Source organism: Hipposideros armiger, unplaced genomic scaffold (genome assembly GCF_001890085.2).
Source record: "Hipposideros armiger isolate ML-2016 unplaced genomic scaffold, ASM189008v1 scaffold_330, whole genome shotgun sequence".
Lineage (NCBI taxonomy): Eukaryota > Metazoa > Chordata > Mammalia > Chiroptera > Hipposideridae > Hipposideros > Hipposideros armiger.
The window spans coordinates 1,584,148-1,601,910 of NW_017731680.1; the positions used below are offsets into that span (position 1 = coordinate 1,584,148).

General features: G+C 50.6%; 1 protein-coding gene across 1 annotated transcript in view; it reads right to left on the reverse strand.

The window, feature by feature from the left end:
- Nucleotides 1-373: 373 nt before the first annotated feature.
- ST14 (ST14 transmembrane serine protease matriptase) overlaps nt 374-17,763 on the reverse strand; it is a 39,846-nt gene continuing 22,456 nt past the window's right edge. The window contains exons 6-19 of the mRNA XM_019660788.1: nt 17,584-17,619; nt 17,070-17,310; nt 15,051-15,190; nt 14,610-14,707; nt 13,858-13,967; nt 13,581-13,711; nt 12,227-12,331; nt 11,762-11,872; nt 11,558-11,671; nt 11,122-11,244; nt 10,119-10,305; nt 2,032-2,306; nt 1,121-1,257; nt 374-1,037 (exon numbers count right to left, since the gene is read on the reverse strand). Of these exons, the coding sequence (XP_019516333.1) occupies nt 876-1,037; nt 1,121-1,257; nt 2,032-2,306; nt 10,119-10,305; nt 11,122-11,244; nt 11,558-11,671; nt 11,762-11,872; nt 12,227-12,331; nt 13,581-13,711; nt 13,858-13,967; nt 14,610-14,707; nt 15,051-15,190; nt 17,070-17,310; nt 17,584-17,619 (1,970 nt within the window). The 3' untranslated portion in view covers nt 374-875. The remainder of the gene's footprint in view (nt 1,038-1,120; nt 1,258-2,031; nt 2,307-10,118; nt 10,306-11,121; nt 11,245-11,557; nt 11,672-11,761; nt 11,873-12,226; nt 12,332-13,580; nt 13,712-13,857; nt 13,968-14,609; nt 14,708-15,050; nt 15,191-17,069; nt 17,311-17,583; nt 17,620-17,763) is intronic.

The window sequence follows — 17,763 nt, forward strand, 5'->3', positions numbered from 1 at the left end:
CCCTCGTACACCTGTGTAGGTACACACATACATACGTGCACACGTACACACACACACACATCACTCACATGATCACCTCCCCACTTAACAAAGTCCTACTTCCTCCTGTATTCCTGGGACAAAGTTCCTCCACCCTTTCAGGGAGCCCAGGCCGGCCAGCTGCCACACCCCCTCACCATCCCTCCTATCAGGGAGCCAGGCCCTGGTCTTGCAACTGCAGATAAGAGCAAAAACACAGCGCTTTGTTGGCCAGAGACCCTCACTCTTAACCTGATTCCAGGGTCTGTGTTGAGGGAAATTTAAAGCCAGTTTCTTGCAAGTAGGACTAGAAAGAAGGAGAGCCCATTGACTCCAGTAAGAAAAAAAGCATACCTAAAAAGAAATAAAGTGTTTTACTCATACACACAAATACACACTCTGACCCCTACCCTGGGAGCTGGTAAAATAATTCAAATCTTAGACCCATCTGTCTTCCAGGGTCCTTCTGGCCTGAGTTTCCTGAAGAGTGTGGCCCTTGGAAAACACAGGGCCCCACCAGCCCGACCTGAGGGGTCCCAGAGGCAACATTACAGCAGGCTCCTGAATCAGGGGGGCACAGGAAGCAGATCTTCAGGAAACAGCCTCAGTCCAGCTTGGGGCTGGAGGGGACAGGCTGTGTCTTCAAGCCTCTGTCCCATCGACACTGCGGGGATCCTCCCCTCCCCAGCTCCCAACTCAGCTTTGGAGGCTGAGGGAGGAGAGAGGCTCTGCAGGCTGGTCCTCCATCTCCAGAGTCCTGGGGATTCAGCTCACAGTCTGGGCTCTGGGGGGCCCAAGGCAGGGGTGCAGTCAGCCATCCTGTGCAAGCTGGGGTGGCCGGTGGCTGGCTTCTGTATCTATACCCCAGTTTTCTCTTTAATCCAGTTCCGAAATACAGGGAGCCTCGTGTACACGCCTGGCTTGTCCCTCTGAGCGCAGCCGTCACCCCAGCTCACCACGCCAGCCTGGAAGATCCGCCCATCTGCCTCCACGCTGGACAGGGGGCCCCCGGAATCACCCTAAGGAAAGAAGAACAAGCCCTGAGTGCCCCGCGCCCGCCTCCCCAGGCCAACCCCAGCCCAGGCTCCGCGGCGGCACCCACCTGGCAGGCATCCACGCCCCCGCTCAGGTAGCCCACGCACATCATGCGCGCAGTGATCTGCTGTGGCATCAGCTTCTCGCAGGTCGTCTGGTTGATGACACGGATCTCGCCCTTCTGCAGGACCAACACCACAGTGCCTGGGGAGAGGGCAGGACAGGCTGACCGGGCAAGCAGGCTCCTCAGGGGGCCGTGCCACGTGGGGAACAGTGCCATCCAAGACACTCCCGCAGGAGTAGCTGGACTAGCAAAACTCTGGAGACAACCCAAAGGCCTGTGGCTAACAAATGGCTATGTAACTGATGGCCCATCTACTCGACAGGATATTATGCAGCCACATAGAGTCACTGGGTGGCAGGCTGGAAATGTGACAGGTGATATGAGCTCCAACGTACACCGTTGGGTATAGCGTGTGAGAAATAAGAAACAGAAAGACGAAAAGAAAGTACCACGAAAATGCCCACAGAGGTTTTGTTAAGCAGTAGAGCTTTAAGTTATGTTATTTTTCTTTTTCCTCTCTATAATCTACAAATTTTCAGCAGTGTGCTAATATTATAATAGAACTGAGTTTTTTCAATATAACATTTACCAACTAATGGCCTTCAGATGGAGGCGGAAGGAGACAGGAAGCCAGGTTCCCACCACTGGTCCTGACCCAGGGACAGCTCGACTGGCCTCTCTAGATGAGTGTTTCAGCAACGTTCTTACATTCACTAAGTATCATTTGGTTTTTATCTTCATTTTACAGGTGAAGAAACAGGCAACTCTGGGCCTAGGTCACTCAGATAAGTGGCAGGGCTAGGCCTTCCATGCAGAGCCCCGCCTCCAAATGCTCCGCTTTCATTAGAAGCCTCCATTTCACTCCCGGACAGTCTCGTCCTGCCAGGGGTGGGAGGTGGGGCAGCCCAGCTCACCTCCCTCATAGGTGTGGCCCCAGCCGGTGACCCAGATGGCCTTGCCGGGCGGGAAGGAGTGCGAGGTATCTGGCAGGCAGATGGGCCGCACGGTGCTGCTGTACTCCACCGGCTCCTCCAGCTCCAGCAGCGCAATGTCATAGTCGTAGGTGAAGTCGTTGAAGTTAGGGTGGCTGATGATACGCTTGAGCTTGCGCTCCTGCACCCCCGAGGCGCTGCGCTTGCTCTGGTCGTGAAGACCCAGGAAGGCAGTCCACATGGTGTGGTCAGCGTACCTGCAGAGGGAGCCGGAGAGCCCACGGAGATGAGCGCACCACCGGACAAAGCCACCCGCCACTCAGTTTGGCCTCCACCCTCAACTGGAAACTACTGGGTACCCGCCTCCTGACACCGCATTCACCCCCATTCCCTCTTTGTTTCCTTCCTTTAATTAATTTTCATCTGATTACCCAAAATACCTTATTATAGCTTATTAATCTGATCTTTCACAGAAGGAATAACACACAACTCACTCAGAATACTTTTCTAACACAGTGGTACATATTCTAAGCACCACATGAGTTGAAAAATGGATTCAACTTGATGTACTAGGTTTTTGTTGGCAGCGGGATAGGCGTAGCAATTCTGAAACTGTGTCATGTTTACTGGAGGAATAAACAAATAAGGACAAGATACGGATGTTTCTGGGAGCCAGTTTCTGGCGTGGGGCAGAAAGAAACAGCCTTGTGCTCCTGGAAATCAATCAGAGGGAGCAGTAAAAGCTCATGATTTTTCCAAAAAAAAAGCCTAAAAGCAATGATATCCCCAATAGCACCCAGAACTTGGTTTCTAAGAATTCTTTTCCATTAAAAGAAACCAGAGATCCTTGGAGAAATGGTTGATTTCAGGTCTAGAGTAAATAAAGCATAACATGAATCTGGAACATTTGTTTTACCACATGTCAGTGAGTGCTCAAAACAATGATGGAGCCAGTAGGACAAGGCGCTCACTGGCCAAAATCAAGATCATCTGAACTTCAAAATAAACAATCGGATTAAATTTCTAGACTTGCAGAACAATAGAAAAGGGGGAAGGAAAATCCATGAGTCCATCCTGAATCTAAAAAATAATTTCAAAAAAATGTATAAGGGGAGAAGGAAAGCTATTCTTTACAGGAAAACATCAGCCGTTAATAATAAATACAAAAGAAATTATTCAATAAGAAATCACATTTCACACCGACCACATTAATAACCAATACATGCAAAAATCGCTGAGAAATGCTAAAACCACTGGGTAAAAGATTGTTGGAGAACAAGATATTCACACGATGATTCAAAGTATCATCCAAGATTACTTACTCATAACTAAGGGAGGGAAGCACTTTTATAATGAAGAAACCTATGGACACCACCTTAACCAAGTAATCAAGATTTTTCTCCCAGTCATCCCCACTGATGAGATATCATGTGCTTCCTGAGAAAGACACAATATCACCTAGGTAGTGTTTCCTACAAAAAAAAAAAAAAAAAAAAGTGTAACCTAACTCTAATCAAGAAAAAACAATCAGGGCCGGCCGAGTGGTGCATTGGTTAACAGCTGGCTTGGGACGCCAGAGGGCCCCGGTTCGGATCCCACATATGAGGGCCCTCTACAGCTAAGATGCTGAGCTGCCGGTGACGGCGTAGGCTGCAACCCCTGCTGCAGTGGGTTGCCATGGGCTACCGTGTGTAGCCAGCAGCCAGCGTGAGCGGCCAGCAGCCGCAGTGAGCGGCCGTCCAGAAGTCGGCGACTGATCTGCCTCACCCGGGAAGAGCGCAATGATGGTGCCAACTTGGGCCAGTGAAGCAACGTCCTCCACAACTAGACTGAAGAACAAAAGGACAGCAACTTGTCTGTTCCCCTTCCCCCAATTCCCCAGCGCTGTTCCCATCCCCCAACTCCCCAATAAAAATCTTTAAAAAAAGAAGAAAAAACAAGCACAAAAATCTAAATCGAAAAACATTCTGTTAAATAACTGTCCTGGGCTTTTCAAAAAGGTAATGCCATAATAGACCAAAAATAAAAGGCTTGAAGAAATTGTTTTAGATTTAAAAGAAACTAAAGGAACCTAATAACTAAATACAAAGCATAACCCTAGATTAGATCCTAGATTTAAGGTGATGAAAACCTACGAAGGACAATACTAAGAGAATTGGAGGACATATGAAACATGGGCAGTACACTAGTACACTAGTTAACAGTACCATATCATTGCTGTTGTTTCTGAACATGATAACCATATTGTGTTACATGGGAGAATTTCCTTGTTCTTAGGAGATACAGGTTGATGTACTTAAGGAAGAAGTATCATGATGGCTGCACCTAACTCAGAAACAGTTCAGAAAAATACATGTGAACGTTTTTGGAAGCACAGCTTAGAAGGATCTGTGTGATTAAGCCTATTGAGGAGTTGTGTCCAACAGCTGAAGGAATTTGAGGGGAAGACTTTAGTGTCAGTCACCAAAGAGGGGTTGGACCTTCCAGAAGATGAAGAAGAGATAAAAACCAAGTTTGAAAAGCTCTGCAAAATCATGAAGGACATCTTGGAGAAAAAAGCCAAAAAGGTAGTCATGTCAAATGGATTGACCAGCACTGCAATGTCACAAGCACATGTGGCTGGACAGCAAACAAGGAAAGAATCATGAAGGCCCAAGCTCTAAGAAACAACTCAACAATGGGTTACATGGCAGCAAAGAAACACCTGCAGATTAAACCCTGATCATTCCATCACCGAGACCTCAAGACAAAAGGAAGAGGCTGACAAGAAAGACAAGTCTGTGTAGGAAGGATCTGGTCATCTTGCTCTACGAAACTGCGCTCCTGTCTTTTGGCTTCAGTCTGAAAGATCCCAGAACACATACTAACGGGATCTACAGGATGATCGAACTTGGTCTTAGCATTGATGAAGATGACCCCTTGGCTGATGGTAGCAAGGCTGCCTGCTGTACCTGAGATGCCACCCCCAAAGGAGATGAGGACACGCCACGCAGGGAAGTAGGCTAAACTCTGCCTGAAGAATCACTTGTTCGATACTTTATCTTCATTGCCTCTGATAATATATTTTCAAGGATTTTTTCCTTTATTTTTGTTAACGTTTAAAAAATCTGTATGGCATAACAATAACTACTTAAGAGGAAGATAATATATCTTTCTACTTCTAAGTGTGATACTTGGGGCACTGAAGTTGAGCTTATTCTTTTCTAGTTATTCTTTCCTACCTTCACGTTTGCCTTATTTTAACAGATTAAGGTAATGTTTTTTTGTAAGATGTATGTAACCTAATGTTAACTTGTGGTCTAAAGTGTTTTGCTAACAAGCAGATTCCTTAGTAGACCAAATCTTTTGCGACAGGTGTTCTGAGATACATTAATGTTCAAAAGAAAAATATTTGTTAAAACCAAATATGTGTGTGTATACACACACACATGTATAAGGAGACAAAAATAAAACCAATGTGGTAAAATTCAACAATTAGTGAATGTAAGATAAAGGGTATGAAGGTGTTGGTTGTAATTTTTTTTCTTTCACAGTACTTGCAACTTGTAGGTTTGAATTTTTTTCAAAATAAAAAACTGAAAAATATATCTTTAAAATAGAAAATGTGTATGAGAGAGAAAAGCATAAAGACCTGCTTCATTTTCTCTAACCCCTCAGAAAAGTCGAGAGGCAACGGAAGAGGCCTCACCTCGGACTTGCACCTGAGACTCACCTTCCAGTGTCTGTCACCCCACCCCTTCCTAGCTGCCCCCACTGCTGATGCTGCACCCACCCCTTCCTCTCCAACTTGCCACTTCCTCCCTACAGTGTCTCACACCCAGACTGAAGAGCCAGCCTCCACACCAGGTCTTTTTGCCTCTGGCCTCTCTTCATTCTAATCTGTTGTTGCCGTATAGCAACTTCCTAAAAACTGCTTTTGTGAGAACCTCTTTGTCTAATTCAACAACCTAAAATGATTCCCAAGACCTGTCAGATCAGCCTCTCCCCCCCATCCAGGCATTCAATACCACCATAACTCTGCCTTACCCTTTCTAACTTGTTCTCACAATCATCCCCATATTCTACCATGTATTCACCCACTCATCTATTTATTTATTCAGTAATTATTGGGCCTCTCTGATATTCCAGGAATTGTACTACACTCAGTCTTCACATTTACATTCACAGTATACCTGGGGAGAGAATCATGAAAACCACTCATGGCAGCACAGCGTGAAAAGCATCCTTCAGAGGATTGGCCAGGTGCTCGGGAAGAACATGGGGTGGGAGGCGTGAGTCTGGAGTAGAAGCAGGTTGTGAACCAGGCCTTGAAAATCTAATATAAGTCAATCAAAGCCTACAGGTAGAGGAGAAAGCAGCATATTCAAAGAGAGCAAAGGGAATGTTTAGGAAGCCCCCCAAAGTTGAACATATGGATGGTGTGAGGCCAGGATAGGAGACTGAGGTTGGAGAGATGGGCAGCGGCCAGGTGATGAGGCCATGTTGGTCACGCTACAGCGTTACCCTGCAAGCCACAGCACGCATGTAAGAAGGGGGTTGACAGGATCAAGTTAGTTCTTTGGATAAACCACTTTGGAACTGGGGAGTACACATAGACCAGAGTGCTGTGAAGGAAGCAAGGTGATCAGGTGGAGAGTGTTGCAGCCCCTTAGGCCAGGAGGAGCCAAGGGAGTAGCAGTGTGAGTGGGAAAGAGTAGAGATGCTTCCGGGATATCTAGCAGGCAAGGATCTGGTGGCTGAAAGGATGTGATGGGATGGGCGAGGGACAGGAGGCACCCTAACGCCTCTGGCTCCATGCCCCAGTAGTCCCATCACCTGACATGGACATCCTTTTGTCAGCCCTGTGCTGTGCTGAGCCCTGTGCCCTAAGGCTCTCCACCCTTCGCCCTCAGCCAGGCCCCGATCACCCAGCCCCTTTCACTAAGTCTTCCCTATTTAGCCCATCACAGTGGTCTTTTATCTAAAGTCCATGTGAGTCAGTCTAGGACAGTGTTTGATTATACAAGCAAACCTAGTCTCTAATTGTTTAAGGTACACACACCTACCAGTAACTGAGAAACCAGCTGGGAAGGCGTGGCCACCTAGACCCCACAATAACTGCCATGGTGTTGGAGAGGGCACCGGAAGTAGTCAACAGTCGGACAGAGCTGACCACGCACCAAGCACTTGTCTAAGGGCTGACATGTTACGTCATTTTATCTCCCAAACAGCCCTTCAAGGTAGGGCCTCCCATTTTAAGATGAGGATTCAGGCACAGAGAGGTCAAGTAGCTTTCCCAAATCACAAAGCTAATAAGTCACGGACCACGATCCAAACCCTGACAACCTATGCTCTTAACCACAACATGGTACCACCACTCAGTAACACTTGGTGAGCACTTGTTGACTCAGAAATGTGTCCAAAGTAACTGCACACCAGGTCCTTGCACACTTCACACCTGCCTGCCTCCGCTCACAACACTCCCTTTGTCTGGAAGGACTGAGTCACCTTGTCCAGTGGAAAAACACCTTCACATTTCGACACTCAGATCAGATATGCTCCTGCTGACAAAGGCATTCCTAACAACCGCCCTCCCCAGCGCTCGGGCAGAATTCTAAACCCCACATATCGGTCCTAGGTAACGTGTCCACAGTTCTGGCCTAGCACTTACTGTGCACATGCATGCCCGTGTATGTGCACACGTGTGCGTACATGCACATGTGCACACATAGTGGATCTTGTCCCCCTACCCTGGGAAGTCTGTAAAGTGCAAGGACCAAGTCTTACTCATCTTATCTCCCCAGTGCTGATAATAGCAGTGGCTATTGAATGAATTAATGCGCAAAAGTAAGACTGATGATCAACAGAAGATGAAGGAAAGGCAAATGAGGAATGAGATGATGAGAGGGAAAAAGGAAGAGGTACAGGAGGCCGGGGCGGATTCATGGGCGAGTACACATACATGGACGTCCCCGCTCTCCCTGCAAAGGGGCTTGGACACCGCAGGGCTGCAGCGACAGTGAGGACACTGAGCTCCAAGGTCTTGGTTTCTAAACACCATTCCCCACTAAAAGGGCTCCTTGGAGAAGCGGCTCATTCTAGGGCTGGGCCAGGGAACATACAAGAGTAGCCTAGAGCACCAGGGAGTGCCAGAAAACAAGGAAGGGACTCAAATACACAAAAGAACGGGGCCATGTCAAGGGGACACAGGAGCCGCACTCAGCAAGCTCCAAACAGCCAAATCTGGAACAACTTGAGCAGCCAAGTCAGTAACATGGCATCGGATTACAACCTGAAATATAAATACACCACAAGCCCGTTGGAGTATAAATAGATGGTTAAATAAGGGGGAGAGACGGGGCAAATCTTCCTTACAGAAGAATTCCAAATCAACTGATGTCCAAAGAATACCATGTAGAAAGGGAGAAAACAAGTACTTACTATGGGAAAAGCTGGCAAACACTATCTTAACCAAATGACAAATATTAATCTACCAGCGATGTCATGTTGACATCATTTACCTGCCGATAGGATATGGTATTCTTTCCAAACCTCATTACCCCACTCTCATCATGAGAACAACATCAGACAAACCTAGATAGGGGGCATTCTATAGGATGCCAAGCCGGTCAAAGTCATGAAAAACAAACTGAGACTGAGAAACTGTCACAGGCCAGAGGAGACTGGGGAGACAGGACAACAGAATGTAAAGTAGTAACCAGGGCTGGCTCCTGGAGCAGACAGGACGTCAGCGTGAAAACTAGTGCAAGGCCAGGGGGTCCTGGAGGTGTGTTAACAGTAATGGATCAGCAGGGGTTTCTGGTATTAACAAACACCCCACATTCACAGCAAGGGGAAGTGGGTGAGGGGTAGAAGGGAATTCTGTACTATCTTTGCAACTTATCTACATTCCAAAATAAAGTTTATTTTTTGAAATTCTCAAGTAAGCTCCAATCACCCCAAAAAGAAAGAAAATCATTTCTGCCCAGGATAGAATAGAGCTGACAAAACGGGAAGAGAAAGGACAATCAGATTGCACGAGGCTACACTTCAACAGCCCAGCAAAGCCCTAGAGACGACAGCATTGACCTCGCTCCCTCCAGACCATCGGTGTCGCCTCCACCACCCACGCCCATGTGCCCGTCTGACCATGCCCCATATCTGTTTCTAAGGCCTATGTAGGCTGCTGTAGGCCCTGTCTCTCCTGAAAGTCCATGGCGGTTCTCCTCTCGTCCCTATAAAAGGGTGTCATGGCAGCCTGAGGGGCCCTCGTGTTGCTGCCTGTGGCAGAAGAGCATGTGCCCAGCAGGAAGTCCCCAAGGGTGGGAATCCCTTGGAAGGTCTGCTCCCCTACACCCCCTTCTCCAGAAGCCAGTGGGCTTCCTCCCACAGGCAATGGCCAGAGGACCTGAGGAGACTGGAGCTAAGACACAAAGAGCCCAGCCCTGGGTTGGGCCACCTCTTCCTGAGATGGCCCAGCACAACCCTTCCTTAGTGACCTTCCCTAAGCCAGGCACAGGACTCAGTCTTTCAGGTGCATTGTCATATTTAATTCTCACAGCTCTAAGGATAAGAACTCACAGTTCTACCTTTACCACCGAAGAACCTGAGGCCTAGGAAGTGTGAATCATTTGCCAAAGGTCACGTGGCAAGCCAGAGCTGCACTGTGACTGCGAGGCTGGTCTGAACTGATCCCAAGGCATCCTTTTGGTGCAGGGGCTAACCACACAGACTATGGAATCCACACACCTGGGTTGCAGTCTGGCTCTGCCACTTAATAGCTGGGCAACCTCAAGCAAATGTCCTTACCTCTCTGAACCTCCGTTTCTGTAAAATGGGGACATAACCAGACCTGCCTAACCAGGTTGTCAGGAAAGGCACTTCGATGGTACTTGACTCAGAGGGAGATGCTCGTTTTTATTATTACTGCGAGCAAGCCCCATGCTGGGTATCTGTAACCCCTCCAGTCCTGGCCTTGCCCCACTGCCATCCCACCTCGACCTGACTCATAGACACGGGGCTTTCCAACCTCAGAATACACAGAGGAGGGCTTCCAAGGAGGCCTCCCTACTTCCTGCCCAGTGGCCCACCTGAATCCTCTGTCGTTGACAAAGCAGTGAGCTGCAGACACCATCCAGTTGTGAGAGATGAGCGAAGCCCCGCACAGATGGCCTTGGCCCAGGGCGTGGAGGCTCACCTGCCAGGGCCATTCACCTTCTTCTGCATCCTTGCCCCCAACGACCCGAGACTGCCTGCTGAATGGCCGCAGCCCACAGTCTGGGAGTGGCAGAGAACCCAAAGAAAAAACAGTGAGTCAAGGTGGGGCACCAGTCCCAGGCCCTGCATCAGGCCCAGCGAGAGACCCCATGGGGTGGTCACCTTGGGATGGGCACAGCACCACTGCCAGAGCAGTTGTGGCATGTGGGACCCCTAACAGTAAGTAACTTCAAGCCTCACTGATTTCCACGGGGCCCTCTCCCTGCTCCCAAGCTCAAAACCCTCATACGCATCCCTCCCCACTCCTGCACAAATACATTTGAAGGGCCTCCAGACACCTGCTGGTTTGTTTAGATTTACTGTGGGTGTCATTTGCCTGGATTTCCTTGTCAAATGCTGAAGGATACAGCTCTCAGGAGGGGTAACATGAAATCACAGAACAGCTGCAGCTATGTTCAGATTTAACCTGAGGCTAGTGCTTCCGAAACACACAGAGGTTATAAGTTAAAATATGGGGTGGGGTGTGGGCAAAACCCTGACAAGCGCTCCAGCAAGCTGTGCGCTCTCTCCTCCCGGCAGGACGGGAAGCGAGGGCTTGCCACTCCCCTGCGGCCGGGTCTACGGAGCAGGGGCCAGCCCAGCAGCCCTGCCACAAAGGCACTGACGTGCTGGCTGCCCTGGGCCTTGCCTCCAGGACCAGAACAGGCCCATGGGGCAGTGTCTTAACGCCAATCAGCAAAGTCATCCTTTCCTCCAGGCAGACACGCCCTCTCCCCAGGGCAGAACTGGGTGAGTGAGGCACTGGTGTGACTTCCGCCTCTGTGTGCGCCTGCACAGTGAAAAACCTGCACAACCGTATATGGCATCCCTGCTCACCACAGTTCTTCTCATCCGAGCCGTCACTACAGTCCTTCTTCCCGTCACACTCAGGGTTGCCCTTGCTCACACAGAGCCCGTTGTTGCAGCGATAGGTGTGTTTGGTGCAGGGGATGGTGCTCACTGCTCAAGGGGGACACACGGGGAGAAAATCAGTTCTTCTGTGGCACCTAACCAGAAGCCTGATGACCCATCCACCTTACGCCCCCTCACTCGGGCCTATCCTACCCATCCACACCAGCGCCCACTGCCCTTCCAACCCTGTGAAAGGTTCTCCACCTTCTGGAAGGTTCTCTTATCGTCACACTTCACATGAGGTGGTTTGTGTTTATTAATAAACTTTGGACACGCTGCATGTAAGTGTGCTCACGGCGCCTCCCTCGGGTACAAGGGGGGAAAAGCCCCCTGAAGGACAGTGGGCTGGGCCGGGCCTCACCGCTGTCACATGTGGTCTCATCAGACCCGTCCCCACAGTTGTCATTCCCATCACATTGCTGGCTCTTCGGGATGCACTTTCCATTGCCACACTTGAGGGTCTCAGCTGGACAACCTGGGAAACAAAAAGCACTCGGCCGGGGCTCGAAGCCTCAGCTGAGAGGTGGCCTCAGGAAGCCCAGGCAGCACCCCCACAAGCACTCACTGCACTCCAGCTCGTCACTGTTGTCCCCGCAGTCATTCACATTGTCACAGACCCAGAAGAGGGGCTTGCAGAACTTGTTGTTGCACGTGAACTGGTAGGTGGTGTTGCATTCTGGAGGGGGAGAGGGCAGCAGTCAGCCGGCGAGGCTCGGCGGGAATGCAAGCCCCTCATCACTCACTGCTTCCCAGGGAAGCTGCCTGAGGACACAGTCCCATCTGGGGAGCGGGTCCAGGCGCCCGGTGTCACTGGCTGTGGAAGCTGACCTCAGCACAGCAGAAACGCTCCACTGTCTGCTTCACAGGAGCCAAGGTTCCAAACAGAAGAGCAAGGGAAGGGGGCTAGATGTCTACACAGGAGATGGGAACAACCTCCCCGCCACCTAGGGCCTTCCTGCCACAGGAGTCAGCTGGCAGGCACCGGGGCACAGCAAGGACAGAGGACAGCGCAGCCCGCAGCCCCACTCACTGCAGTCGAGCTCATCGCTGAAGTCGGCGCAGTCAGCCCAGCCATCGCAGCGCAGCTCGTTCCGGATACAGCGTCCCGTGTTACACATGAACTTCCCCGGGCACGCTGCACGGGATAGGGCAGGCCTGAAGTACGTGGCCACCACCCCTTCCTCCCACAGCTGGCTCCCCTATTCACCTTCCCTCCCTCACAGCCAACCTCACAGCCACACTGAGGACCCCAAAAAAAAAGCTCTCGCCAGTCCTCAACACAGAGAGGGCTGCAGCTGGGACCCCAGAGCAGGGGTCTCCCAGGCCCATCAAGCTGTGGCAAGGGGGCTCCTCCAGCCAGTAGGGGCGGGTTGGGCGGGAGTCCCTCCTGACTGCCAATGACCAAACCCCAGGAAGCTCCAGGCAAAGTGAAAAGGGGCTGGCTGGGTGTACACTCAGCTCTACTGCTGTGTTCTTGGCCGGCCACGTCCCCCATGGCCCAGGCTCCCGGTCAGCAACACAGAGCAACAGTAGCTCAGCAGGTTGATGATGTATGTGTCCCATGCAAGTGTTCAATGGTATCACTACATTTCCTTAATTAGGTATTTCCCACATTTCCATGTTTCTGAAGTTGGAAGGTGTCTGACAACTGATGTCATCAGGCAGAGAGATGACAAAGTTGAGAGGAGTCCGTTGTTACTTTCTCTGCATAGGTAACTTAGTCACTTATCAAAGTGGTTTGCTCATCTAATCACACTTTTGGTGGTGAGCTGTGCTGTTGAATTTTAACTTAAATTTGGATTCTTGCGTATAGGAATTCAACTTAAAATGTCTTCTAAAGGTTATTCTCTGATGCAGGGCTGAGACAAAAGACCATCGTGTATGTGGAAGAACTGCTATTCATACAGCAGACAGGGAAATTAAAGGCAACAGAAACCGCCAGATCTCGTAGGTATAGATCACAGAACCGCCAAAGCTAGGAACAGTTAGTGTGATGTTCAAGCTTCAGAATTTTCTAATGTGTCTCACAATTATGCAACTAATTCGAAAGGTGCTAAAAGGCCACAAAGACAAGCCCCAATTATCAAAGTCACAGTGATATGAAACCAAAAGGACAGGTGGTCCAAAGGTACTCAGGATCCTTGGGCTCAAAGTGCCTCACGGTGGGACTGAAGGGCGCGGTGTGTGCCAGTGCTCACTGTGGCCTTTTTAACAAATGCATTTAAGGCAGCCTTTTTTTTTCCTTCAAAAAGCTACTAGAGGGATATGTACATTCTCTGGCATCTTGGAATCAGAAAAGCACAATGCTAAGAAGATGCAGCACAGAGAGCGAATCGGGGGTCCCTCCCTCTAGCTGGGCTCCTCCTTCCAAAGAAGTTACTCACGGTCACTGGAGTCATAGGACAGGTACTCAGCCAAGAAGCCCGTGTCGGTGTAGGACTGATCCGAATGGAAGTGAACAGTGATCCTACTGTTCTTGCTGGCAACCACAAACTGGGGCCTCTCTCCACAGTACCTGAAGGAGGGAGCCAACAGTAGGAAGAGGACACATCCTAGGGCTCAGGCACCCCCTCCCCACAAGCACCAGCACCGGGCCAGTTCCCCCACTCCTCTGGTCCCCCCACCTCCCCCACACACGCACACACACTTTCGGGCACTCACTTCTCCCCATTGACCTCCACATAGTCCTTGGGGCAGGTGCCCAGGGGCACATTGGGCTCCAACAGGTAGAAGAGTTTGAAGAGCACCTTCACATTTCGGTTGTTCGGCACCTGAGGAGAGAGATGCTGCTGGGCCTCTGCTGTTTCTTTCCCTCTTTCCTAAACCCAAGGTGGCTGTGGGGGCTGGGGAAGCCGGGCCTGGAGCACGGCTGCGCTGTCTCGCCTCTCCAGCCCACATGGGCAACATGCCACACACAGCAGGAGGGCTTGGGGTCCAGGTTCAGAAGAACTTCTAGATTCCGACGCAAGAGACACTGTTATAGCGATAAAGAAGGCTGGAAAGTTCTTCCGACGTTATGGCAAGTAGGAAAGAGTGATGGATCTCTGATTGGGATAGCGTAAGGGGCAGTCCTGTCAGCAAGACTTCTTTCACTCAGCACACACATTCTCTGACCTCATCCCAACCGCGCCTCTCAGAGGCAGCCGCCAGCACTCTCAGTGACCTGGAGCAAGCATCAGCCATGGAGAGGAGCTAGGACTTGAGTCTGGGGCAGCTTCACATTGTAGGTCAGCCCTGCACAAACCTGCCCACCTGCGGGACTCAGGTCTTCGGGGTTGCTGAGCCCATCTCCCTTCTGCCCTCCTCACATGCCATTCTGGATTTCTCTCTCTCTCTCTCTCTCTCTCTCTCTCTCTCTCTCTCTCTCTCTCCATTCTTATTCCCACCTTCCTCCTTCCCCCCTCAGCTCCTACCTCTATGTCCCACGTGCAGTTGATGTTAGGCGGGTAGTGGCCCGGATAGTAGGGGCTGCTAAATGTCCCTTGGGCTTCACGTAAGTAGCCTCCACAGCCTGAGAGGAAAGGCAGGAGAAACGGCGTGAGGACTGAGAACCTGTTCAGCCCAGCAGGCTGGCCGAGAGGCCGGAGGAGAGCCAGCCTGAGGCAAAGCCAGTGGTCCTCTCAGGCTGCAAGCCTGGGCACCTGGAGGTCACAGCCATCTGCTGAAAAGTCCGAGTGCCAGGAGGCTGACTGCTTCAGGGAGGCCTCCTGACCCAGGTGAGGGGCAAAAGGCCCTTTGGCTTAAGTTTCAAACCTTTGTCATTGACCTGGGCCAGTTCACCAGCCACAGGATTTGGCCTGTGGCCTCCTGGGCTCAAGCCAACTGCTAAGGACCTCACCCCAGCCCTTCCTTACTGCTCATTTTAGGCAGCTGGAAGAACATGGCCTCAAAGCCAGGATTTCGCCGCCCGGTGTTGGTTATCAGCATGACAAGCAGGACGTTCTGGGAGGAGAGGAAGGTCAGGTTGTAGGAGGGGGGGTAGGTGCCACACAACCTGTGGGGACAAAAGGAGCAGGCGTTAGCAAGAGCGGACAGAACCCAAGCACAGGGCACCCAAGGACTCCATCCCTAACCCTGGTCCCCTTCACAAAAGGCCAAGGGTGGGGCTATAAAGCCCGCCCCACTCAAGCAATCTGCGACCTGAGTAAGGATTTAGTTGTAAGACTCCCCTTGTTTAAAATAGCAAGAGCTCAGAAACACTGAATGTCTAACATTAGAGGATTCATTAAATAAACTACCGGCTAAATAATAACAATAATAGTAGTAGTAACAGCATGAACAACTAACACGTATTAAAAACATGCCAGGCCCTATTCTTCAAGCTTTATAGCTATTAACACAGCTATCTTCCTCACAACTCTGACGTAGAGACGATTATCCCCATTTTACAGACAAGGACACTGAGGCATGGGGAAGTCCACAATCCCACAGTTGCTAAGTGTCAGGGCTGAAATTCAAACCCAAGCATCAGGTTCCAGAGCCCACACGGCCAACAACTGTGTCCTGCTGCCTCTCAACTACTCCACGTCGCGCAACCATTAAAAATGATCGTTAGAGACAGAATTATTGATTTGGAAAGACTTTCATAATATACTTCATTTTTTAAAAGCAGATAACAAAACCAAAGGTGCTATATAATCCTATATTTAAATATTTACACAAACATACACATACTCAGCAGAAAAGTCTAGACGAATGTATGTCACAAATCTAACAGTGATTGTTCCTAGGAAGATTACGATTGACATTTGTCCTCTTTGTGCATGTCTGTTTTCCACGTTTTCCTTTCAGGACGTGTATTTATTTGTTGTACAATTAACAGATTAGAGAGAGGGAAAAAAAAACCTGCACAAAAAGGGTGTTTAGACAGAAGTTCTGGCTGTTAAGCTGTGGTAACAGATGGTTCTATCTTGGCTTCGGCCTGAATTTTAGCCCATTATTAATCGTGAAACATCTGCCCAGCTCATTTTCACAGAGGCAGTAGAAGGCTCTGGCTCACTGAGCCAGGGAGAGAAGGGGAGGGGGCACTGCGCCCCCACCCACAACACCTCTGAGAGGTGTGCTCCGTCCTGACATGCAGCTGGCTGGGGTGGCGTGCATCTCAGCACCCCGACCTCCTTAGTGGGTGCCTTTTTATGTCCTGTAATCCGGATACTTTGCCATCTGCAGCCTTGCTGGAGAGACTGTCCTCTAAGGGTTAGACAATTCCTAGAGATAGCACAGACTCACCTGAGGCCAAGCCTTTCACATGCCAACCAACCAATCCAGAGCACGACCCCATTCACCTCCTCTCTAGGGTTCTTACACTCCAGGTCACCATTCACCTGCCCTAATCACCCCACCACCAGGTACCAGACAATGAGACACACCTATGCCCTAGAGCCAACTGGAATTATTCAAATTATCAGTTCTTAATCTATATACCCTGCCTTTTCTTTCCTTTCCTGTGGAAACCACAACAAAACAGCATTGCCCACGTTTTCCAACAGTGTCCTCTGCCTCTTGACCCACCTTGGTGCTTCCTTGTGTGGCCCTCTCGGAACTGTGAGTAACAAACAATTATCTCCTGATCTGTTGGCCTCAACATAACTGTTTTACCACAGCAGGCCGCACCTTCACTCTGGCAGGTAGAGGCAGCACACCTGCTCACTGGAGAGCCTTCCTCACCCACCCTTGCCAAGGCCAAGAAATCACCCCCAAGATGCTCCACTGGAGAACACCTGTTCTCTGCTGCCTGGAAGTTTGCAGCTGCCTGTGGCCAAGAGTCACACACCATATCGCCAACCTACACTGCAGCTAGTTCCAGAGGCCCAGCCCACGAGGGGCGGCCACCAAGCTCCCACAGCCCACCTGTGTCCCCCTAGGACACTCACTGCACCACAGCACGGGGTTCCACGGGGCTCAGGGTGTCATACACCATGACCAGGTCACTGCCACGGTCATCACAGGTCGCGACATCAAAGCTTCGGAAGGTGAGGCTCAGTACAGAGTTGGCATCCCCCCGAAGGGTCCACTGGCAGCGGGCGAAGGCTGGATAGGGGCTGTCGGGGAAGCCAGGCGTGGTGAAGCGAGTCAGCTCCCCACTGCGGGCGTGCAGGGCGAATCTGCAGCTGTCTGCGGGACAGGAGAGGATTGTGGGGCAGAGCTGGGCAGTGGGTGGGGCGAGCAGCCCACAGCCCTACTGGGGGTGGCCCCAGACCTGGCCTCTCCAAGGTGCCCCAGGCTGCCTTGGACCAGCAAGAGACCAAGAAGGGGGCTTCTCATGGCATGGGGGAGCCGAAAGGATGTGCTGGCTATCACCATCCGTGCAATTTTTGGGAACCCCTTGATTGAAGGAGCATCTGGCCATATCCCAATCCTCCTGTGAGAGAAGGGCACAATACTTACTGTCCTGGGAGGTCTGTACTGTCCTGGGATCAGTGGCTGAAGAAAAAGAGGAAGAATAAAGTATTTACTGATCTGGTCTATTTCCTCATTCCGGCTTCCTTATTCCCCTAAAGGGAGATGCCGGCAGCACACCGTCTTCTCTTCCCGGCACTGGCCCAGGAGCAGTGATTCCCCCTGCTC